Genomic DNA, 25,096 nt, shown 5'->3' with positions numbered 1-25,096 from the left:
CCATTCATTTAGACTCTAAAAACATAATTATCCATTTGTGTAGCCAGGGGCTTGTGCTGCTCAGAGTCTCCCCCTAGTGGAAGAGCAAAGCACAACACACATCAGAGCGCTCGTTGAGCTCAAGCCTGGATGCAGAGTCACATGTCAAAATAAAAGTTTGCTCCTCGGCAGCTCTCCGACTCTGCTGGAGATTAAAGACGCTTGAAGACTTGTGATGCCAAACTTGGCAGACGGAGTGACTGCCTGGCCTCGGAGGATCCTTCATCTCTACTCTCACCGGTCTTTATTCTTCAGGATGGCAAAGACACATCCACCGCGAGGAGTATTTATGACAGGGTCTCTAGCTGAGCTTTGCACTTCCTTCCAAACCCGTTTTTTAAAGTGGTGAATAATGGCTATTTTTAAGATCACTCTGACTTTTCTTTTTAAACATTTCAAATTTCACATCCTGTAGCTAAAAAAAACTTTCTGCATCTACTGCCTGCAACAATCTACAGACCGGTCTTAATCTTTATAACATAATCTGTAAGATATAAGGTCCAGGCTGTCTGTTATTTTAATGTTACTTTGACCTACATGTTTGCTTGTTTACTGTTGCTGCTAATCACGGTCGGGCCTCAGCTGTAAAATGTAAGTCTGATCGTAATGGGACAAGTTAAAAAATCTAAATACAGCATTTTAAAGACATGCACAGAATCAGCCTCTGACAGGTGAAGCGAATAATGTTGATTATCTTGTTACAATGGCATCTGTCAGTGGGTGGGATACGTTAGGCAGCAAGTGAACCCTTTGTCCTCAAGGTTGATGTGTTGGAAGCAGGAAAAATGAGCAGTGTAAGGATGTGAGCGACTTTGACAGGGGCCAAATTGTGATGGCGAAACGACTGGGTCAGAGTATCTCCAAAACTGCAGCTCATGTGGGGTGTTCCCGGGCTGCAGTGGTCAGTACCTACCAAAAGTGGCGACAGGGTCATGGGCGGCCAAGGCGACAGAAGAGCTACTGTAGCTCAAATTGCTGAAAAAATTAAAGCGGGGGTATTATGCTGTTTCACATTTTAACACATAATGTTACAATGTTGGATATCCAGACTCAACGTGGGTGAAGTTTCAAATCTGTAGGTAAAAGTATGTTGGAGTAATCCCTAGGCTTCTCAGCTCAGTCTGCAGGCTGCAGTGAACGCCAGGTTTCACACTGCTTTATCTACACGTTGCACTTTGTGACGTCACAGAGAGAGCTGGCCAGTCAAAAGAAAGTGGGCTTGTAGGGGCGGGGTTTCTTAAAGGGACAGAGCTGTCTGAGTCGTTTCAGGTAGAGGCTGTATGAGGCCTGCACAGAGCACCAGTGTGAGAAAAATAAGGAGTTTTTAACTGTAAATGATACTACACAGGTATCACAGAGTGAAATATAAAGCTTGAAATTAGCATAATACCCCCCTTTAACTTGACTTATGGGATCTGCTTCTAATGTCTTGGTGCCAGATACTGGCAGGGCTGTTTTGGCAGCAAAAGGGGGACCTATTCAACATTAGGCAGGTGCTCAAAAATGAAGATAGATTTTAAGTTAAACACTTGTGTAAAAATATTGTGCTTGGAATCAATTTTCAAATAGTAACAGTTTTTAGGTCACAAAAGGTGCTTTTTGAGCAAAAGTACCAGGAACTTTTAGTTCCAGGAACTTGTCTTCAAGGAACTAAATGGTTCCTGTGGCCCATTGTTGTCTGTGTTTCCACAGCGGCCTAAAGTCCCGGGAAGATAATGCAAATCAGGCCACTGACGTCTGAAGAAGCAATAAATGTAACTGCACTACACCGCCAGTCCAGTAGGTGGCAGTAAGAAGAAGATGAAGGCCACACAACAAAGATGACGCCATAAAACTTGATGAACGGGCTGCTATCTTCATTCGTGCAACACTACAGTTAGCCTGTTAGCGTGGAGGAGATTCAACTTGTACTGTGTTTGATCTCGCTTTATTGCGTTGATAACATTTGATTGATAACAATGCAGCTGCAGTCTTTTAAACATGGCAGGTGAAATAAAACGCTGCAAGTACTCGGCCAATCAGAAACGATCAGCGCTGCAGGCCTGAAACTTTCTGGACCTTTGGAAAGTACTATCCCCAGAGCAGGGACTTTTCAGGGGGTAAATCAGTTACCCCGGAACTAAATTTAGACCCTGGTTCCTGCTATCGAAACGCACACAGTTCCTCAAAAGGTTCCTAGTTCCTGGGGAAAGTCCCTGCTGTCGAAAAGCACCTAAAATCATCAGTTCTTGGCATATAAATATCTAGAGGTATTCGTCTACCTGCAGGTCCCCAGTAGGACAATATTGCTCTTGTTAATTAGACGTTTCTCTGTGTCGTCCCCTCTGACCAATTACCGTTCGGCCCAGACAGTCCGTGTGCAGGAGCTGAGGAGGCAAACCCTGCAGACAGCACTGAGAGAATACAACCAGTGTGAGCTCCTGCTTCACTGCTCCTGGTGGCATTAGCTTAATTCTCTCCTCCGCTGGGGAACATTTACACCTCTGCTCCTGATCGCCTCCTCGCAAGATCAGATGTTACTGGTCTGTTTGAGCCAAAATCACACTCTGCAGAGAGGTTAGATATGCTCCGCCTGCTGCTTCCTACTGCGGTGTTGAAATAAGATTTTGTAAGTAGAGACATTTAAACTCTAAACTCCATCATCCATTAAATAAGCGCTGCTTTGATTCACTGCCGCAAAGATACTGTGGACATTATTTTATGTAGCAAAGTGCCTGCTGGAGTCAAGACTATTAATTTTGACCTTCAGTTTATATTTACACAAGCCAAAGGTTTATGTCACTGTGGCAGTTACTCATCTGGACAGAGTGATGTGGCACAAACAGTCCAGTCCACAAGAGGGCAGCATTGCTTTAGACATGACGCCTGCAGTGTTACTAAATCTGTACTACACACATGGATCATGTTGTGCAGCAGGGAGGGGAAGTACTTCAAAATGAAGTGCTTGATTTTAACTATGCAGATTTTCTAACATGTATTATATGTGGTAGTGCTGCAAAATTAGCCATATATGGAAAGCCTGTGTGTGAACATACTGTACCCGTGCATGTGTGCAGATGTATAGGTAGATGTGTGACCCAGTGTTGTGACCAAGTCATCTTTGCTCAAGTCTCAAGTCTCATTTTTTCTTGGGCAAGTCAAGTCAAGTCACAGGTTATGTCGAGTCCAGTCGTGTCCTTAGTTAAGGCAAGTCAAGTCCCGAGTCAAGTCACTTTTTTCCACCCAAGATGCAGCACTCTTACCTGTAGTATCCGGTCTTTATAAAGAGACAAGACAAGGTGTTAGCAGCCCGTCTAATAATGATATTATTGGCCAATTTATATAACCTGTTCAAAAAGTATGACAATGAATTGTATCTGTATCTTGGCACAGACGCAGCCATGATGATGATGGTCTGGTCTGAGACCGTAACGAGTACGACTGATGAGGCTTCTCTTTGGGGACAAACATCAGGTAGCAGGAGGGCTTTGATGTTGCCATAGCAAGGAGTTTGACTGACAGCCAGTCATCCAATCATGACAATCACATACCGGGGAGCTTTTTCAGTCGTCCAATCATGATTCCCAGTTTGCCCTGCGTACATACTTGAAAGTTAGACAGAAAATTAAATAATTTTATATTTAACAGCTAACATTCAATCTTATGGACACACAAGTCATCAAGTCATCGTGCCTCAAGTCCAAGTTTAGTCTCAAGTCATTTATTTTTTGTCAAGTCGTAAGTCATCAGAACAGTGACTCAAGTCGACTCGAGTCCAAGTCACCATGACTCAAGTCCACATCTCTGGTGTGACCTATGGCGGTGATTTTTTGTGTGATCTATACTATTTGTATTTTTGGTCAAAGTTTACTTATAAAAATGTATAAAAACTTAACTGTCAAGAAAAGAAAGCGATGTGGATGCTTTCAAATTTAAAGTGATAAAATATGCATGGAAGTTAACTAACTGATAATTTTGTCTTTACAACCTTTAAAATACCTCTTTAGCGTCAGAATTATGTATCATATTACAATAATAATAAATAAATTCAGCCCTGAAAAGGTCAGCAAGAAGCTGCTGTATTCAAATGTCATGTAAGCACGGCTGTGTTTGATAATTAATCATATTTTGCCATTTAAAAGTCAAAACTGTAATAAAATGCTTCTTTAACCAGAGTCCTAGTTGAGAGTTCGTCACCATGTAAGTGATAACTTTTAAATCTATATGAATTATACGGAAGAAAAACTTAACATATGATTAGGGAAGATTCCAAAGCTCTAATAAACCGGTTCAAGTCAATATTCTGCTATGGGGGCAGCACGCCGACGGCTCCTCTCAGTTATTGCCATGTGAAGCTGAAAGCAGCCGGGAACTCTGCTTCCTCATCACACCCCCGATCTCGAGGTAACGTTTCCTAGCAACACGTCTCCCTGGCTGCCTGGGAAAACCCTGTGCTTCATAATAGCCTCGGCTAATATAGATCACCACCACTCCTCTCCGTCAGAGCAGGATAATAAGCCCGAGTACAGAACGAGCATTTTGTATTTAGTGCTGAATGCAGCACAAAATAACATCCTGCTAACAGATCTGCTGCGCTTTAGAGTAAAGTTTGTAAGAGCTGCTGTGACAGCCGCCTTTGATATAAGAGTGATGGAGAGTGTGTGTGAGGAGTGTAAAGTTGGAAGCAGTACAGAAAAACAGCATTAAAGTGTTCAATCAAAGGCCAGGCTCACAGCGAGCAGTGCAGGTGTTCACTGGAAGCGTCTCTGACAGGTTTGTTTAAAGGACAGTTTGCTATCTGCGCTTTTTATCAACATAAAGATATTTGAAAGTTTACAAACAGAAAGTCAAATTCAGTTTCTGTCAGTAAGTGCTGCAGTTTTTTTTTTCCATCAGAAAGCAATGAAATTTCCAAGAGCCTGAGGTGATGTCATCCAATGCAAGCCTGGATCACTAAGCAGGCAGAGCAGGTAACTTCACAGAGGGGCTGTGTAATATCAACCAAGATGGGTCCATGTGGGCTTAGTCTTTCTGAGTTTTACATCCATTATTATTTGAGTTTATATTGTACTCAGGTGTATATATCTATCTGGGTTTTATCAATTACTAAGTATTTGAAATAGGAAAACCTCTGCATGGTAGCGGTGTGCTAACACAGGCTGGAGCTACTGGTATTACTTTTCATTATTGGTTTGATGAATATTTTCTTACCTATCAGTAAGTCATTTAAGGTATACAATAACATTTTTTAAAAGTATGTTAGTCACAGTTCCCCACAGCCAAACTGAAACACCGGATATGTAGCCGGAAGTAACGTTAGCTAACGTAAACAGCTAACTGAAACACAGGGCATGAAGCCAGCGTGCTGCGTTGTTTACAGTGTTGTGATTGACTTTAATTAACGGGTCTTACCTTTGCCGAAATTTCAACATCATGATGCAGATAAGTAAAAAGTCAAAATGAAGCTTTGTCAGGTCTGTCCTCAAGAGGAGAAGAAAACTACTTTTAAAATGCTCGTTTGTTGAACGGAGGTCGGATCGATCATTTCTGATGCATTCGAGGACGTTGGGAAATTTGAACACTGAAAGGCTTTCGTGACACAGCGTCAAGGGAATTTATCTCAAGTTGAATTTTAGCTCTGGAACGGATTGTTAGCTGTTAGCATGCAGATGTCTGTTTATAGAGATTAATAAGAAGCTAAATCATCATCAGGTAGCCGCTAATGTGAGCTGGGATGTCAATCCACTTCACTGACAAGATTACAAAATATTAAACCCTAGACTTATTCAAATGGCCTGTTTTGTCCAATAGCAAATAAGTAACCTCACTCAGTTTCAAAAACAACCCCAAAAAGAATTACATTTTCTCATTCTAATCATTATTATTACAAATGATGTTATTATGATCAAATAACTGATAATTTTACCTTGAGAGTGTCCATTTTATCCATTGGAATCCAACAAGTTTTGCCCCCTAATGTGGTCATCCAGTCAGGCAAATGTCTTGTTTTTGTCAGACAAACAGTCCAAAGAGATCCAAATAGAGTCAAATAACTATTATTAGGAAAAGCAAAGCAGAAAATTGTCACGCTTCAAACCCAGGGACCATCACATATTTGGCCTCTTTGGCAATTATCAAAACGGTCACAAATCAAGTTTCAGTTCATCGGCTAATCTATGAATTTGATTATTTCTGCAGAGTTTGCAGGCAGAACTCAAAACTGAGACACACAACTTTAACTGTACTACAATATCTCAAATGTTGCCGACAACTGAAATAATGCAAACACAGAATACAGAATAATGTCCTCAATGATTCATCTTCTTATGTTTTGAAACAAACTGAATAAAGAATCCTTTGTAAATATTGAGCTGCAGACGCTCAGACAAAAGAGGAAGAAAACACTCGCCTTGTCCTCGCCACACATGAGATGTTTGCTCTGTCGTGAACACAATTCATTCAGTCAGTTTACTGAACCACTCAGTGACAACTGTGCTGAGATAGAAAGGAGCCTCGTGGCGCCTGCATGACACTATCAGTGACAGATACACACAACACTGCACAGACATGTTGACATGTATTGACTGCTGGGGAAGCTACATGTTTGTGTACATGAAGCTGAAACAGGCGGCTGTAGATTTAGTTTCAAACACGTGAATGCAAATTGTTCTCCATTTCAACACAGGTTGACATTTAGAATGGCAATTACCATGATATTTTTAAGATCAATTTATTGGCATTTTCCTCTGTTTTTTAAAGCTGGACCGGGACGCTGAACATTTTCATGGCAGGCAACTAATGCAACAAGAAAATATGACATTTGCACATTACTAGATATTATCCTTCATGAAATTTTTAGCAACGCTAGCGACATGGCTCGCTAGCATCACTAAGGTTCAGTCATGACTTTGGCTTGTGACTAAATACAATAAAGTAAATTCAATGATATTGCTTTCAGCCTCAGCTGTAGCCTACTCCTTGTTGACTACAAATTAGCCAAGGTTAGCATGCTAACACACTAAACTAAGATGGTAAAAATGGTAGGCTACACCTTAGCCTATACCTGCGTAACATTAGGGTCTTAGTGTTGTCATAGTAAGCAGTGTAACATGCTAACACACTAAATAAAGAAGGTGACCATGGCATGCATTATATAGCTACCTACTTTTTAGCATTGTCATTATGAGAAGGTTAGCATACTTACACTCTAAACTACAAGATGAAATTAGTACACATTATACTAGCTTAACCTTAATGGCTACGTTGTCATTAAGAACGTGTTATCATGCTAACACAGTAAACTAATATGCCCAAAATGCTACACATTATAGCTGCTCAATATAAGTATGTCAGCATTGTTATTGTGAGCATATTAGCCTGCTTACGCACTGAACTAAGATGGTAAATTAGTACACATTATACTAGCTTAACCTTAGCATGGCCGTGTATCATTATAAGCAAGTAACCATGCTAACACACTAAACTAATATTTGCAATATAGTACACATTAAACCTGCTTAACATTAGCATGTAGCATTGTCATTATTAGCATATTAGCAAGCTTATACACTAAACTAATGGTGAACATGGTAGCCTATCCATAATACCTGCTTACCATTTGCTTATTAGCATTGTAATTGTATGTTAGCATGCTTACATTCACATGGTTGTTAGTAGTCTTTCCTGTAAAATGTTCATTGAGGTTTTTGAAGATTAATTTATAGAAAACATTCACTGATTCCTTGATATAACCTAATATATTAGTTAATTATTCAGACAATAACGCTGGCCCTGGTCTCAGTATCATAATAGCTAATTCATGAAGAGCTATGTTCAATGACTGTCTTCCGCATTAACATATAAAAGAAACCCATGTCCATTACTCGTAGTGTCTCTTCATTTAGGGGGAAAAAATAGCCGCGTATAACCCACAGACGCTTGTGATTTGATGTATGCTCACTGTTGATTTATGGACATATTTCCCTCTTTAAAATGCGAGGAGACATTTAACGAGAAGCGTGCACATTTACAGCCCCCCGGCGAATGAAAGTGTGTCAAGAGGGAAGGAAAATATACACATTATTGTAGGCCAAAATGACAAATGGGACGGGGATAAAGTGCGTTGTAAGTACATTTCTCCTGGTGAGACGGCGCTAGCTCACAGCTCCCACCCCCTCCACCAAAGCCTCTGGAAATCCTCTCAATTAAGCGATGCATTTCCCTATGCTTTGAGGAGAGAGAGGGTGAAGCATAATGCCTGAGCACAAATCACCGAGAGCCTATTGAAAAAGCTGCCAGTTAACTGTGTAATATTACCATTGCTGAAATGCTTCACCCTTTATCCCCTTTCAATTGCAAGGCGAGACACTGAGTGTGCACTGGGTATTCTTGATAAGTGAATTACGCCATAGATGAAACTTTATGTTCCCACCTCAGAGTATGGGGAGAATTATCATTGTGATTCAATGAGCAGGGTACAGTGACTATGAGAAAATATTGGACCCTCGATTGGACTTCCTCAAGTCTTATCGTTTTACAACTTTAAATCAGTAAAACTTTTTATTGGCTGAGATGAAACAAATCTTCTGAAATAGGTCCAAATTACGTAAATATAACGAGCAGCTTTATATTCTGCTTAACTGCAACTTTACTGCTTCCCTAAAAAGAAGGGCATAAATAAGGTTCACAATAAGGTTTATTACTGTCACGATATTGGATTGAGGTCTGGACTCTGGACTGATTTGGTGAGTTCAGGACATTAGCATTGTTGTTCTGCCTCGCTTTGTCTTTATGTTTTTGGTCATTATCTGTCTGGGAAATAAATCTTACAAATTACACTTCCTTTGCAGGCTGCAGCGAATTTTCCTACTGGATTTCGTGCTGCATTTATGTCCCCCTCTACCTTTACATACCCTCCAAACCCAAAGCAGGTTGTTATAGCCACATGGCATCACAGTGTGCCATCAGTATCTCTTTTCCACTGCTCCATAGAGATGAATTGGTGAATAAGGGTCTCCAACCTCAGCCATCAAACCCCTGAAGCTCCTTCACAGCGTCTCCAGGCAGATTAACAGCTGTGTTTGACCTCATTGTACTCGGTTGTAGTTCAGTAACCTTGCAGATTTGTTTGTTACTTTGTATTCATGATGTCGGTTTTGCCAGGACATCCACTAAGCAGCTGTTCAACCTTCCAAAAACAAGAAATCAATCAGCTAGTAAAGCGGGTTTAATACTTACATAAAGGCCTTTTTTATAGGAAACATTATGAAACATCACAGCAGGAGAAGGACAGGTGTGAATCCTTAATTTGAGAATTAGAAAATGATGGCTGAGTACCATTTGGCTGCTTCAGGTTCAGGGTCCTGGTGTTGTGCATGCTGGCTCACTGTAATGCTGTCATGGCCGACTGGGTTACTTCCTAAAAACTGAGCCATCGTATCAGCACTAACATCTGTGCTTCTGTCCACAAATGTTCAAATTTAGATGTTTGAGCTCAGTATAAACCCTTTATTAAAGGCCAAGAATTATAATAGGCATTGAACACAGAAAATGTATGCTTTATATAAGTGTTTCTCAAATACTAGTATCCCAGGGGCACTTTGAAAATCTGCAGGGGGTACGTCCGTTGTGTTTTAAATGTATTTTTTGGCCTTTTATGCCTTTTTGGGAGAGAGAGGACAGTGGGTAGTGTCAGAAATGGGACGAGAGAGTGGGGAGGACACTCGGCAAAGGGCGTAGGGTGGGAGTCGAGCCCGGCCCGCCACATTGAGGATTGTACCCTCTGTATATGGGACACACGATTAAACCGCTGAGCTAATCCAGCGCCCTCGTCAGTTAGTCAAGATACCTACATTTTTCTTTTACTACAAAACGTTAATTAGGAAGTTCAAAATTTAAGTGTGATTAACCACATTTTATATTCCTGTTTGAAATGAAATTGTTTTTTTGTTTCTTTTAAAAAGTATTTTTTTGCCTGTAGTAGAAGGACAGATGAAGAGAGACAGGAAATGTTAGGAGTAGAGAGTGGGGGATGACATGCGCCAAATGATCAGCAGACCGGGAGTCCAACCTGCGATTAGTGCAACGAGGACTGCAGCCTCTGTACACGGCGCCCCTGCTCCACCAACTGAGCTAAACCAATGCCCTGACATGCATTTGTGAAGTGCTGTTAACGGCCTAAAGATGTAATCATGTTTACATTTGCGCCAAGAGAGTTTTGATATTCACTAACATAGAAAATCATCAAAATGTGTGGTTGATTCGTAGCAACAATCCAGCTGAAAATGCAGAGAAATAAAAAAATAATGGGAAAACAGAGCCTCCAAAATACCGTCAGTCACAGGAATAATACCTTTTTAACGCTCATTTTAAACCCTCCCCAGGATTTGTGCTTTTTTTGCCATGAGGAATTTGCCAGAAGAAGACCGTGCATGTTGTGAAGTGCTTTTCAATTTCAAGGTTTTAGTTTAGTAACTCAGAAACTAATGGCAGCGATATATTGATACCGTTACCCACTGCTTTTTATGAGATAGGCTGGTATTAACCCAGGTATCCTACTTGCTAACCGGCTTTATGTTGTTTATCAGTACAGAAGCCAAAACACTATATTTTGGCTTGTAGCTGCTGATCGGTGATCAGGTTTGGTTAAAGGTATAATGTCTGTGAAGTCACTATCTATCACCGAATCTATCGCCATAATGATGATTGAGCCTGTGGCCCACTGATGAAAGCCTTTGCATTTGCAGTATACAGTATTATTACAGACTGGGTGTCTGTGGCGACATTCACAGAAAAAAATCACAAGTGGCGCCCAGTTAGTGACGCGTTTTCCATCAGCCAGCAGTGGTTGGTCTGCCAGAGAGGGTAGGCGGAGCAAAGCGGCTGCTTTTCCGCTCTCTGTAAGTGTTGCGAGTAAACAGTAATCTACTATGTCTGAACACACAAAGAAAAGATCGACGACTACAGATACAACAAACAAACTTGACGCTCAGATGGAGGCTAAAAAGTCATAACTACCGATTATCGCCAGTGGGTGGTGCTCGAGAGCACGAAACTGAAATCTTCAAGATTATATCTCTAATTAGAGATCATTAATGGTCATTCCTTTTCCTCACCTTAAACACTTGCTGAGCTTTGCACATGGAATCAATAAAAAATTCCAACAGTGGGAACTTTTGGTTAGCATGTAGTGGGTCGAAGGCCATTAGCCGGGAGCAGAGGCTGTAAAAAAACAGCATCATGTTTCTGTTATTGTAAGCACAGTGTAATACCGCACTGTAGCAAAGGTAATGGTCCTTAGAGAGTGTCGAGTGGCGAAGCCTTGAGAGGAACTGGAGAAAATAACATTGGTATGAGAGTGAAACGTGCATTTTTATTGAATATTACTTATTCCATTTCTTACTGCGTTACGAGAGCAATTTATCATCTGGACAGATAGCACACGGTCACATGAAGGTCCTATAGTGCCGTGGAAACATGAACACAGCAATGACGAGTCCTCAGGAGGGTTAAATGGATTCTTCTGTTTGAGTTTGCATACACGTAAAGGAAGGAAGACAGGAAATGGATTAGACTGCAGAAGTTTGACCCTACATATAACGCTTTTTTGAAAGCTTTACCTCCTTTCTGGTGAGTTTTAGCCCCTTAGGTTCTTGGTTTTGTTGAGAATGATATACTAAAGTCAAGTTATTTACTTTCTTTATTGAGGAACAATCAAATTTAGCATTCTTACCGACATGTTAATGAGACATTTTATATTCTGACAAAATACATGAAAACCCCCCACGAGCTGCGGTGCAACAAGAGGTCTCTGATGACAGCTTCTCCCAAATAAAACACTGAGGGAAAAAGATGTCATTCACCGTTTCTAATTAGGACAAGAGAGCTTTAAATAAACCCAAACTTTCTTGTCTTGAGATGCTCAAAAAAAAAGAGAGAAGAAAACAGCGTCAAACAACAGATGCTGGAGTTTGAGCATTTCTCCTCAGGCAGACACCCACTCACAAAGTGTCAGCAGAAAAAGGGGAGCAGAGGAATATGAGCCACCTGGGGCAAACACTTGAAAAAGGTCCCACAAGCTGGTACGGGGCCCGTAAATACATCTACAAAATGTGCAAGTTACGGTGGGAAAATTGAGGGTTCAGCAGCACTGTTTTGCAGCAGCTTTGAGTCACTGGAGCAAAAATAACAGATGGAAAATATGTTCAATTAATGACTTAGCTTTTAAAGATATAGGAAGGAAAATAAAGCTGGCATCCACTTATTATCATGCCGGGTGTTTAAAGTATCCAACAACACCTCTCACTCCAACATATACAGTATCAAAGGAATTATAAATGCAGATTAAAATGTACTGAACTTAGTGAAGTTATTCCACCGACGCCCAAAGTAAGGCACTCATTACTAAACTAATTAAAGTGTATTTTAATTTAAAGCTGCTGCACAACAGATAATTATGCACGTACTTATTGTTTCAAACTCGAACCAATTATTTGGAGTCAATGTGCATTAAAGCCATCAAGCATAAAAAGCAGAGTATAAACTTGTCAGCCTGTGTCGCAGACAATCTATAACTCCCAAACAACAACAGACACTTAAAGGGGGGGTGTTACGCTAATTTGAAGCTACATATTTAAAAAAACTTTTTTAAAAACGTAGCTTTTTCTCTGCGTTTTGGTCTTTCGCCCACACACCCTTTTTTGTCACTGAAAACAGCTCTTTTGTAAAACTCAAGCCAGTGTGAAGACTTTTAGAAACTCTGTTTCCACGGAGACGTGTAGACAGGGTAAACAGCGTTTTTGGCTCGTTTGTGAGGTGCCACAAATGAGGTGACATTCTTTGTCAAAATGACGGACGTGACAAAAACATTCTAACCTTGCTAACAGGACTTTTTACATGTACAGTTACTACAGTTACACTATACTGATATATCGTCCCTGTTCCTCGATGCGCCATCGCAGCCCGTCTTGCAGCAATAGATTTTTTCAGACTTTGATCGGCCGCGATTTTCTTTTTCTTCTGTGCATGACAAGATTATATTGCCGCCTGTTGGTGTGCCATTCTCATGACAGCGTTTCTGTTGTGTTTTTTCCTTTTCAATTGGACAGGAGTTTTTAATAACCGTGCTCGTGTGGACGTTTTTTTTTTTGAAAAACTCAGTTTTGAAATATACCCGTGTACGTGTAGACATGGCCTCAGTCAGCTCTGTCCCTTTTAAAAACCCCGCCCCCACAAGCCCGTTTTCTTCTGATTGGCCAGCTTTCCCACATCACAAAGTGCAGCGGGAAGGAAAAAACTGTGTGAAACCTGGCGTTCACAGCAGCCTGCAGACTGAGCTGAGAAGCCTGGGGATTACTCCAACATACTTTTACCTACAGATTTGAAACTTCACCCACGTTTAGTGTGAACATGCCAACATTGTAACATTATATATATGTCTTAAATGTGAAGCAGCATAACACCCCCTCTTTAAATCACTCACATGACCTTTTATTACGCTGCAGCAGTGTAAAGAAACCCGTGTTTTTATTATAGAAATATAAGTATGACATTCAGGAGTTTCTATAAAAGCAGAATTCAGGTGTATAAAGCAGGACAAAGCAGGCGCCTGTGGTTTGTTGGCTCATATACGCCGCCAAGCTATTCTTCAAATGTGGGCCGCTTTCCAGACTCACACTTTCAGCTTTGAAAAGGAGAAATGATCGCTTGGTGAGCGGGCACATTATGGAAATGTGATTGCATTAGCCTGTATGGAAGTCATTCTGCGGCGTAACACGTATGCGGTATAAAACGCCCGTGTGTTCATAATGAAGAGGCTGTTCTTGAGGGCTGTCACTCAAGGCGGCGTTACCGAGGGCTCAGCAGAAGCGAGGGAACGCGTGCAGATTGTTCTGGAAATATGAAAACACTCGCATCTATTTTCAGCATCCGAAATAATGAGGCAGACATGTTTTTAAAAATACATACATTTGAAAGTTTATTCAGAAGTCATGTCAGTAGTGAATTGGGAATATTATTGAAATCCAAGGTTACAGCAAATCTAGGACAAGGTCTGACGATGATAATGATAGGAGTTAGTTGTATGTGCACTCCAAATGTATACCAATAAAATCCATGATCCGTCTCTGTAAAGTCCCTGTCAATTCAAAACCTACAAGCCCTTTTTTGTTTGTATAAATGCCGCTTACTCTAATGATACGTTAATACAAAAAAAAGTCATCAAATCACATACAAAAAAAACCTGAAATAAAATAAAATCCTATATACAAACCTCTGTACATAGTGGGAGTATGAATAAAAGAGGAATCATTCTTTAATGCGCTCTCATATACGTGAGATTTTGGCCATTTTAGGGAAGCCGGTGGTCCGAGCTTATCCGTCTGAACGTCCTGATAGAGTCTTGAAGTGGTACAGGAGACAGCATCTATAAATTCAGTGACTACTCATCTGTGCAACATGCTCCCTGCTGCAGACTGCATCATCGTCAAACTGAAGGCAACACGAGAAGAAGGAAAAAAAAAAAAAAAGATGATAAGAAGGGGCGGGCTGCAGTGAGGTATTCATCTTGTCAAGCTGGGACAGGGAGCGAGGAATGTGTGGGTAAAAACAACTGCTTTTTTTTTTTTTTTTTTGGGAGGGGAAGCGTTTACAGTTGATGTTGTTTTTTTTTGTTGTGTTGTCAGTGTGTCGTTTGGTCCTACTGTCAGCGTCTTTGTTCACTGTACAATTCCTGAATCGATGGAGGCCTGCTTCCTGGTGGTCTTGGGGGGAGGTGGAGGAGGGGTCTTGCTGGGCAGAGGAGGTGGAACATGCTGTGAATAGACAACACAGTTACCTTGAATGTGTTATTGTTTCTCACACAGGGATTTAAAACTGCTGTCGGTCTTTAAATGATTGACAGGCCTTTAAACACAGGGATGAATCAGCCAGGATCAGCTTACCAAACACTCATGTCTGTGGTCACAACTATGGATCATATACTGTATAAAAGAAGTGGATGTTGCCATAGTGACGTCACCCATTGGTTTCTGGACGACCTTTTTGAAGCCACACATGACATTTTGGCCGTCACCATCTTGGATTATTTTTGGAACCAGAAGCAAACATGTTTAGATCTCTACATCTCTTTCCTTGTTGACAGGTTGCCATGGTTGCGACTTATCCATCACAGGTAGCCACGTCCTAAACATACCCTGCCTTATTGGCAATTTTACTCTAACTGGGACCAAAATTCAGGAAGTAAACATCATGCTGTACTGAAAAGGATGTCATACTAGAGATTGTGACCATAAACTAAGTTAGAGCATTTTTATAAATCAACTGAGAAGCAGGGTCATTTTCTCATCTGCTTGCATACAAGCTCATTTTACAACCTGTGTTGTCGCCCCCTGCTGGCCACTAGAGAGAAATGTAGATTTAAGGAACTTTCACATTTGCTTCAATTGTGAAACCAAAAGGCAATGTCCACTTCTTTTATGAAGTCTATAAACTTGATCCGACCTACCTAATGACACACACATTTGTACACGGAGGCTTATTTTCCTCCAAGATACCCCGCATATTGAGTTTGGGTTTATATCATGTAGCCTGGCACAACACTTGGAATCATTTCACACCTGACAGCTTTGGTCCGGACTTTCGGGCTTTGATCTGAAAATCTGGTTCGTTTGGACAGGTGAGAACACCACCAGAACAGACAGGACTCGGTCTGTTTCCATACAAACCACGGTCCGGTTCGATTCAGGTGAGAACATAAACAGACTTAAAGTAGGACTTAATATAGGAAGCAAACCAAAACACTGCATTGTGGGTTGTTAACAGGCGCTGACACTTGCAGAGACAGACGCAGCCAGGCAGCATGATAAGTAGAGGACAGACGTGGGGGAGAGACGAGGTGAGGGCTCTGAAATATGGGCTGACCAAACAATTTCACAAATGCTTGTGGAAACGCACAAGAACACAGAGGAGTTCAAACTGTTCAGTGAAAAACTGAAGGAGATGGAACTCATCGAACTGTGGAACAACGTCGGCTAAAAGTAAAAAAAACTCTTTCTCTACGTTAACTTCAGGGAGTTTTCCCACATAGAAATTCTGACCAATCAGAGAGCAGTCTTCCTCGCGCATCAAAACTTTTGGTCCCCCGGCAAAACAAACTCCAGGCAAAACGCCACATTGTAACATTTTGGTCTTTGATTCAGATCAAATGAACAGACTGTAGGTGTGAAAGCACACTAAGCTAATGTTTTCTGGTGATGAAAAATGTCGTTGTACTTAATAATGTTCAAAGAAAAGAGAACTTTCGAACATCAAAAACATTTGTTTCCATCCTTTTCAGTAATTTAATGAAGGTAAACTTCACATTTACCCAGATAAAATACAGATTGGGGCTGTGACATAATAAGATCATGTGATCTATAGGAAGGAGGCAGGAGGAGATTCTGTTTAGCTACCTTAAATCAAATTTCAATCTAAAGTCAATCCAGAGAGAAACATCTGAAATGTTCGGTTGTTCTGTCCTGACCTGCTGGCCTCTCCTAGTTCACAACAGGGACATAGTGCTTGTCACCTCCTTCAAGGACTCCAAATGAAGAGCCGCTGTCACTCAGCCTGTGAACATCTGCTCTCACTTCACCACTGTCAGCCTGCTGCCACTCTGCGAGCAGAGGCTGCGTTTTACTACCTGTCCACGGCGCTGTGACAGCGGATAAATAAGATTAGTTAAGCGAGTGGCGAGGCGAGAGGATGGCTAGCGTAGACGTCGGTGAGTGTGGAGAGACGAGCTGGTGATTAACAGCGGGAGGGCTCCTGATGGATGTGAGAGGCAAAGTAATCATCCGATCAATCACGTCTGAGCGGCGGGCCGGCTGGGGGGGGGGGGGGTATAAATAACAGCAGGGTGGACAGGCGGGTGGAGGCCCTCGCTGCTAACTGACTGATGCCTACACTTCTCTGTGGCACACATTACGAAAACGAGGCATAAATAGAGAACACGCACAGTGTGAAACATGCATATACACATCATGCGCACATTATGACAGGACGTATAGGGGTGAAGGGACAGCGGAGGAGGCTAACCCGAATGTCAAGTGCGTGAAGCGGCCTCTTGCTTCATTAGAAGTGCCATGCATCATTACGGAGCTCCTCTCAGCTCTAATTAAAACACCTACCCTCTGATGTGGCGGGGGTGGAGGAGGCGTCGTGGGACTCGTCAAGTCCTGATTATCTAGCAGGTTGCCGTAATCAGCCGTGCTTCCTTTCACCGGCAGCGGAGGAGGGTTCTCACCTTTGTCGGAGGAGCCCATCCCGTTCAGCTCGAGACCTGTGTGAGAGAGAGAGGGGACGCATCAGCTTACAGTCACACTACATGGGTAGCGTTGCTCTAAATGGATTCTGGTGAATTCCCTGTGTCCTGAGATAACTTTTGTTGTGTTTGGTGGCTTTGTAAATAAAAATCGATGGATTGAAAATAAAACCTCAGATAAAAAGCTTCTTTTTAGTAAGTGCTTTTGGGCTGGGCTGGTGCGCCACACAGTAATGCTCTGCTTCGTTCCTGTTTTAGATGATGAAATAAATTAGTCATGCTGCTTTTAGTTCGCACATTTTGGACAAACTTAACAGCAGACAGTGGTGTGCTCGAGGTCAGACGCTGCAAAACCGAACCACTTCCAGACGACTGAAGAACCTTCACTTCTATTAGCTCTAATGCTGCCATGTTGATATTTTAACTGTGTCTGCAGAGAATGCTCGCCTCACAATGAAGTACAGGAGCTCAGGGAAGCTCCCGTACCCTAATTACACAAGAAAAAAAATCAATTTTAATTTTTAAATATATCTCTAAATCATACAAAATTGTGAACACTACTTTAACCCTCCCTTTAAGCATTTATAACCATAATATAAATATTTAAAGGGGGAGTATTATGCTAATTTCAAGCGTCATGTTTCACTCTGTGATACCTGTGGAGTAGCTTAGCATAATTTACAGTTAAAAAAACATTTGTCTCACTCTGGGGCTCTGTGCAGGCCCTCATACAGCCTCTGCCTGAAACGACTCAGTCAGCGCAGTCCCTTTAAGAAACCCCGCCCCTACAAGCCCTACACTCTCTTCTGACTGGCCAACTTGATGAGCAGAGTCGTCGAGCACAGTGGTGGAGGGAAAACAAAAATCAGAGGCAGACTGAGCTGCTGGGTGGGTGTGTCCTAACTGTGCCAGGGGGAGGAAGTTCTGCTGTGTCTCGGGCAGATGCCCAAATATAGAGTTCCTCCACTTTGTGACATCACAGAGTGGAAGAACTCTATATTTGGGTGTCTGGAGAAGTCTTTTTTTAGCAGGGGATTACTCCAACATACTTTTACCTACAGATTTGAAACCTCACCCACGTTTAGTCTGGACATCCAACATTGTAACATTATATATATGTCTTAAAATGTGAAACAGCAGAATACCCCCTCTTTAATAAAAAAAACCAATGGTGGAGTTTGAGTTAAATATTACCACAAATATATAATGGAAGAATTTGAAATACTTCAGGCCCTATTTTTTAGATGCCAAAAACTATTAGTTTCTATGTAATAACATTTGCACTGTTGAGAACAGAACAGCCTCCTTTGTTTTTGGGGCTTGACCCGTACAAATCACATAAAAGTCAGGACACAACAGCCTTTGTTGCATTGATTTTCTAGCAAGTCCCCTGACTTTATAGAAGTGCAATACTAAATCGATGGACATCTGCTTTTAAGTGCAGATTGTTTTACAAGAATCCTGCGACTCAAAGATGCTGGCATGAAACTGATTTGGTCGACTTAAAACGTGCATCTCATGCCTCAGTGTCTGAGGGAAGAAGCAAAGTGTGAATTAAAAGTGGCGTTTTTATCCAAGAGTTTTGAGGCAGCAGCAGTCATCTCTCTCTTTTGCTAATGAACATCTGGAACAAATGAGCCCATTATGTGTGATCCAGCCAGCCCAGTGACAAAGACATAAACTCAGAGGGTGTGTGTTCGGTGCTGACAGTTATGATGTGCTTGGTCATTTAAAGAAATGTAGCAGAAATGCCCCACAGCGCTATGATTAAGACCAAACAGAGCATCTTGGCGCATGTGGTAACAGTGGTGCAACAAAGACAACAAAGGCTCCGGTCCACCAGTCTTAGTGAGTACAGTAGGATCGCTCTTACTGGAACCAGTGTGCAGGCTGAAGAAGAGTTTGCTCCTGGGCGTGATGGGTGGGGGTCCTGGCGAGGAGGAGTTAGAAGAAGAAGGAGGTCCGGGGGACACGGAGAGGCGGCGGTCTACACCAATCTGGTTGATAACTTGACTCCTTGGTCTCTGAGGCCGCAGGGGGCTGATCTGATTGTGCACAGACAAAGATAAGTTGTTAGCACTGTCAGGGATCTAAATTACACAACAAGCCAATAAAACAGAAGTGAGAACAAAATTGACTGTGTTGCAAATGTGTCCAGTGGAGGGTAAAATATAACAAAAGATCAATAAAAGATCATTTAAAGGAGAAAATTGGTTTCACGTCTCCTTTGGGGCCGATGCGATTGTATCCACGCAGCTCACAAGTCGGCTGTTTGTAATCCTGAAGGAGAAACTATTTGGATAAATGTGCTCCTCGGGTTGCATTATTTTATTTGTGGTTACAAATCAGTGTTTGCATGCAAGAGCACGTGCTGCCGGCTTTATTAGGGCTGCAATTTCAATATAAAAAGATATGTCCTCAGGGCTACTCCACACTGTAGGCTACATTAACAAACAGCTTTGTAATTTGCCTGCGTCAAACAGGCAGCCACGAGGGAGACCTGAAAATAACAAGACGCTTTAGTCAGGGATGTCGTTTTTTCTTAGAACAATAAAACATAAAATTGCAATTTGCATTGAGGCTGAAAAAGCTAAACGTGTGTGTTCCCAAGACTCCTTTGTAACTAGCAGGGACCCCTAGGTGCTCTACCCTTGACCCCCGAGGCAGGCGGCTCCTATCACAAGCCAGACGGCTCCACCGCTCCCAGGGGCCTCTTTTGGATCCCATTCCTGCCCTTATCTTAATTCTGGAAGCTAGGGAGCATTCCCACTGGGCATGCAGGGATACCTGCGACATGAGCACAGTAGAGAGGGCGGGGGTGGGGGCGGTATAGATATGTAGAGTGCAAAGAGAACACAGGGGAAGGGGTAGACGAAGGTGGAAGATCAAAGAAAGAAGATCTTCTTCTTCTAGTTCCATTATTTGTACACATAGTTTGCATTTAATGACAATTAAAGCCTGGATCAGTAAAACCTTCACTAATCTAGGCCTAACATCGGAAGGTCCCAAACCTTCCTGCTCTGGTTGTCAGGAGGTGTGAATTTGGTCAGCCCAAAACTCCTCTTTTAGCTTTAGGGAACTATAAACATCCAGAGCAAATGTTCATAGTACTTGTGCAGGACAGAGTAAAAGAAAGAGAACACAACAAGAGCAGGAGAATACAGCACAGGAGAAGGAAGAGAGAGTTTCTTGTACTACCGTCTCAGACAGTATGACGGCCTCGGCGGGCTGCAGAGGGATCTCTGTCGTCTTCATCTCCTTGTCAAAGATCTCCTGGTGCTTACTGTTCCTCTTCTCCTTCTTCCTGTCCTTGCCCCCCCTGTCAGACTCGTCTCGGTCCAGCTTGTCCTGAGACTTGGTGTGCAGCTTCTTTGGCAGGAGAGGCTCCAGGGCAAAGCTGGCAGAAAGAGAATGAGATAATGGTCCAATCAAAGGGTGTTCATCTCTTACTTGGCTGCGCATCTGAGGCGGCTTTATCAATCTTTCACTGGCTTGGGAAGCGAGTCTGATCATTCAGTGGATGTTTTAATTTTAATACAGCCTTCAATAAGCCTTGAACTTTATGTAATACGCTGACTCATGCCAGAGAAGATGCGGAGAAACTCCTCCAACTGTACAAGAATGCTTTGTGCTTCCTTTTCTGGTTTATAACAGGAGCACAGTCTTCATGAACTTAACAAAACAGCAATGTTAATATTTAAAGTTAAAACTGCTCTAAAGAGGACGATGTATGGTGTTTTATGCCCCGAAGAACAGTGAACAGAGCGTTACCCGTCTGAGCCGGGCCTGGAGGGGGAGTTGTCAGAGGAGATGGAGGTGACTGAAACCACAGACGGCGGCCTCTGGGAGGAAGGCATGGTGAAGGAGCGCACCATGGAGTGAGGACGAGAACCCCGCCGTTCGTCTGCAGTCGGCTGACGCAACAAAGAAAAAAAACACAGAGGGAGTTCAGTTGCAGCAGTAGACTATTTACTTTTGTTTAAGGTTTATAGAATGTACTCAGAGTTACATTCAGTTACACTCAGTTACATACAAAAAAACTCAAATGTAGGCTAACAGGAAGAAGCTAAAGAAGTATAGCTGGTGGATGAATGATGTACACTGCCTGGCCAAAAAAAACTCACCACCTGGATTTAACTAAACAAATAGGTAAGAGCCAGGCCGTGTAGATTCCTGTCACGTCAGAAAACAGGAAATAAGACGTAATGTTCCCAAAGCCTCAATAACTCTCTTATTGAACAATTAATCCAACAAGACAAAGATTCTCTGAGGAAATGGAGTAAAATGCTAATTAATGTATGCTAATTTATTTATTATGCTCTATAATGCTAACATGTTGATGTATAGCTGTTAATAGCGCCATTTCCACCGTCTATGTCTAGTGTGTTAGCATGCTAGCATTTGCTAATTGCCATCCAAATCAATGTGAATCTGAGGCTGGTAGGAGTGTACTCACAAACCAAAGTACTGACAAAAACAGCCCTTGGTGGGAAATCAGGGGAATGATATATACAATTTATAATAAGGTGGAATATATGTCTGTAAAAAAATCTTCCAACAGCCCAACCAAGAAATGTGGAGACATTTCAGAAATGGCAGCTTGCCAACCTTACGAAACTTAATGGCACACTTTATGGAGTCCATTAAGTCGTCATATTTCCATCTAAATCAAAGTGGTAGAGCTAAAAAAATGCAACAAAGGAAACACTTTTAAAAGAAATTGATACTTCCGAAGTTTCATGCACTCCTACTCTTAGAGGGTCGACCAGAGAGCACTCAGTGTTCTGTATTAGCTTTAGCCGCTTTATGTCACACTTAGCTTGATTTTATCATAAAAAAGTCATTTATAAATCTGTTGAGAAAGAATGTATTATAGAAGAATGGTTTCTTATGTGAACTATAAAGTATATCATTCTTAACATTTCAACTGTTTCAGGCTTTCAGAACTCGTTTATCAAATGTACTGTGAGGCGAGGTAGCTAGCTAGCAGTGTTTACTTGCTAGCTAGCAAGAAGCTAGCAAGTAAACACAGGCTGCCATACATTGTTACCTGTAAAAAAACACAAATAGCTTTCTGCTATGTTCCTCTACAGCAGGAGATGAAGTATTTGATTCTACAGTAGGGGCTGGGAGAGTGAATGAAGGTCATCCCGTGTATTATCCAAAGCCAGAGTATAAATCTGAGCTCCAAACGCAGCAGCTAATCAAACAGAAAGTTAATAAGAAAGTATAAACTTCAATGGTACTATTAATTTCTGTTCTTCTGTAAAAAAAAAAAGAGCCTGAAAAATCTGGTGACATCAGCTCTAATAATGAACCCGTCTGCATTTTAAAGAGTCCTTTCAAGCGGAGAAAGGGGCCATCACACATCTGATGGGAAAACCTTATTATCACACCCGGGAAAGTGACGGCTATTCTCTCCTCCCAAAGGTCACCAAGCTCTCCCTTTAAATTGAGCGAGGCCTCCTTTACCTCCGGCAAGATGGAGGGAAAAGCTTGGCCACGACACAATTAAATCTGTAAAGGGGGAGAGAGATGGGAGGAAGTCCCCGGCAGCATCACACCAGATATGAGCTGACTTCAGCTAAAAGGAAAAGCAAGCCTGACATGTACGGTATAAGCACATTTTAAGACTCACTGTAAGGGAACAGGAAACTCGGAAATTGGAAATAACTAGATGAATAGAATCTGTGTTTATTATAATTTAAGCCATCAGCTCAAAGTCATGAAATGGTGTTATTTATTATCTTAGTCATTTATTCTTTCATTAATTTGATCCCTTTTTTTCCTGCTTTAAATGTTTTTAAAAGGTTTGCACTGAAAAGTAAATCCAAATGAAGCTCCTTACTTTGATCTTGATTTAGTCGCATCTAATTGTTATTTCTGACGGACATTGGTGTGAAAAAAGGAGAATCAACTGTGATTATTTTTACAGGTAGAGATGGGATCTCATCGGCTATAGTCTGATGATGATACAGCCTCTGGGGACAACAGTGAACATGCCAGGTGTGTAGCTAGTGGTTAAAGATAAACGACTTCCTGTCAAGACTTCCTTTTCCGCGTGCTGCATCGTTTACAGAAAAAGAACCTGTTTTTCTTGTGATTGACTTTAATTAACGGGTCTCACCTCTGCCGAAATTTCAACATCATGATGCAGATTAGTAAAAAAGTAAAAATGAAGCTTTGTCAGGTCTGTCCTCAAGAGGAGAAGAAAACTACTTTGAAAATGCTCGTTTGTTGAACGGAGGTCGGATCAGTCATTTCTGATGCGTTCGAGGAAGTCGGGAAATCTGAGCGCTGAACTGCTTTCGTGACACACAGAGGGAATTTATCTCAAGTTGAATTTTAGCTCTAGAACAGATTGTTAGCTGTTAGCATGCAGATGTCTGTTTATAGAGATTAATAAGAAGCTAAATCATCATCAGGTAGCCGCTGATGGGATTACGGTGGATTATGTTCCGCCTGCTTTTGCTCTCCACATGGACTGTTTTTCCTGCATACGTGGCAGCCTGCTGATTGGTCAATATTACTCGGACTACAAGCGGAATACAAACAGAAACAAGAACACTTCCCGTACCAAACATCCACGCCCCTGCCTACAGATTCTACATTTCTATGTATGAATCTGAGATTAGGTTTCCTATAGCTTTAAGGCATGAAAAAAAGTCCTATAAATGTTTTCCTGTCTTAAGTCATTCTTTGTCCATTATTAGGTATAAACAACAATAAAAACACTAAAAAATAAACGTCTTCAAATAACAAAAACTAATTTCATCTGTGTTTAATCCAATTTGCAAAAAAAAGAGAAAAAAGTAGCATCAATGACGAAACAAAGAAACACAAACACAAAAAAAGAGACGGCTGCAGGTTCCATTAGTGCCCGTTTAAAGCTTCCATTCTGTTGCTCGGTGCACTTTTCATGTAACAGAAAGGTCACTAACAGACAAAAGCTCTTACCAGGGTCTTTACTCCGTACTGTTTCTCCACCTTCTCCCGCAGCTGCTTGAAGCAGGCCTCTAGGCGGTCGTGGAAAGGCCTCAGCGCCTCGGTGACCTTCTCTCCGTGGATGCGAACGCCTTCTGCGAGGTGCGGGATCTGTCGGGGGGAGGGGGGAGGGGGGGGAGAAAACACAGAAGTGTAAGAAAACCTTCATGCAACATACCCTGGAGAGATGTGAGGCTAAATGTAGGTTCGTCTATCAGAGGAATAAGCCTCTTATACAACCAATTTAAACGCACATAGGCTTTGACCTCCGGGCTGTGAGAAATGTGCACGAGCAGTGACTGCACATCAGGCTGAGTGCACGAGAAGGAAGTCTCACTGCAGCCGTATGCTGGTGGGAAAATGAGAGGCTGATACCCTTACACCCTTTCCCCCTGCCTCCCACAGACGACAGCATATCACAGGTAAATTTAACAAGGCAACAACAGAGCATACACAGACTACACGCAAAGGCATGTGACGGATGCTTTCCTCTCAAACTCTGATGCAAATAGACGCAGTGCACCCTTTCCCAGCACGCTGCAAACTCTAAACACTTAACAGAGGCAGCTCAGGTAGACGGGGAGAGAGAGAGAGAGAGAGAGAGAGAGAGAGAGGGAGACAGAGAGACTGAAACTGCAGAAAAGTAGTAATTAGGAAACCCCAGAGCCACAGTCGGTGTCAGCAAGCTCTGCTGACTAAACCTGGCAAGAGGAGGAAGCATCATCCCTCAGGGAGCCAGCAAATGAGAGATTTTTTTTTCTTCCCTCCTGGTTGAAATCACAGGTTAAGTTTTTG

At 42.0% G+C, this 25,096-nt stretch overlaps 1 protein-coding gene across 1 annotated transcript in view; it reads right to left on the bottom strand.

The window, feature by feature from the left end:
• Positions 1 to 13,966: 13,966 nt before the first annotated feature.
• dock1 (dedicator of cytokinesis 1) overlaps positions 13,967 to 25,096 on the bottom strand; it is a 248,180-nt gene continuing 237,050 nt past the window's right edge. The window contains exons 47-52 of the mRNA XM_069665134.1: positions 24,275 to 24,412; positions 21,089 to 21,231; positions 20,516 to 20,714; positions 19,191 to 19,362; positions 17,184 to 17,335; positions 13,967 to 14,828 (exon numbers count right to left, since the gene is read on the bottom strand). Of these exons, the coding sequence (XP_069521235.1) occupies positions 14,733 to 14,828; positions 17,184 to 17,335; positions 19,191 to 19,362; positions 20,516 to 20,714; positions 21,089 to 21,231; positions 24,275 to 24,412 (900 nt within the window). The 3' untranslated portion in view covers positions 13,967 to 14,732. The remainder of the gene's footprint in view (positions 14,829 to 17,183; positions 17,336 to 19,190; positions 19,363 to 20,515; positions 20,715 to 21,088; positions 21,232 to 24,274; positions 24,413 to 25,096) is intronic.

This window comes from Semicossyphus pulcher, unplaced genomic scaffold (assembly GCF_022749685.1).
Source record: "Semicossyphus pulcher isolate SPU_LCO1_2020_fin unplaced genomic scaffold, fSemPul1.0.p SCAF_16, whole genome shotgun sequence".
In the NCBI taxonomy this organism is placed as follows: domain Eukaryota; kingdom Metazoa; phylum Chordata; class Actinopteri; order Labriformes; family Labridae; genus Semicossyphus; species Semicossyphus pulcher.
Note: the sequence above shows the minus strand (reverse complement) of the source record. Positions and strands in the feature narration are given on the sequence as shown.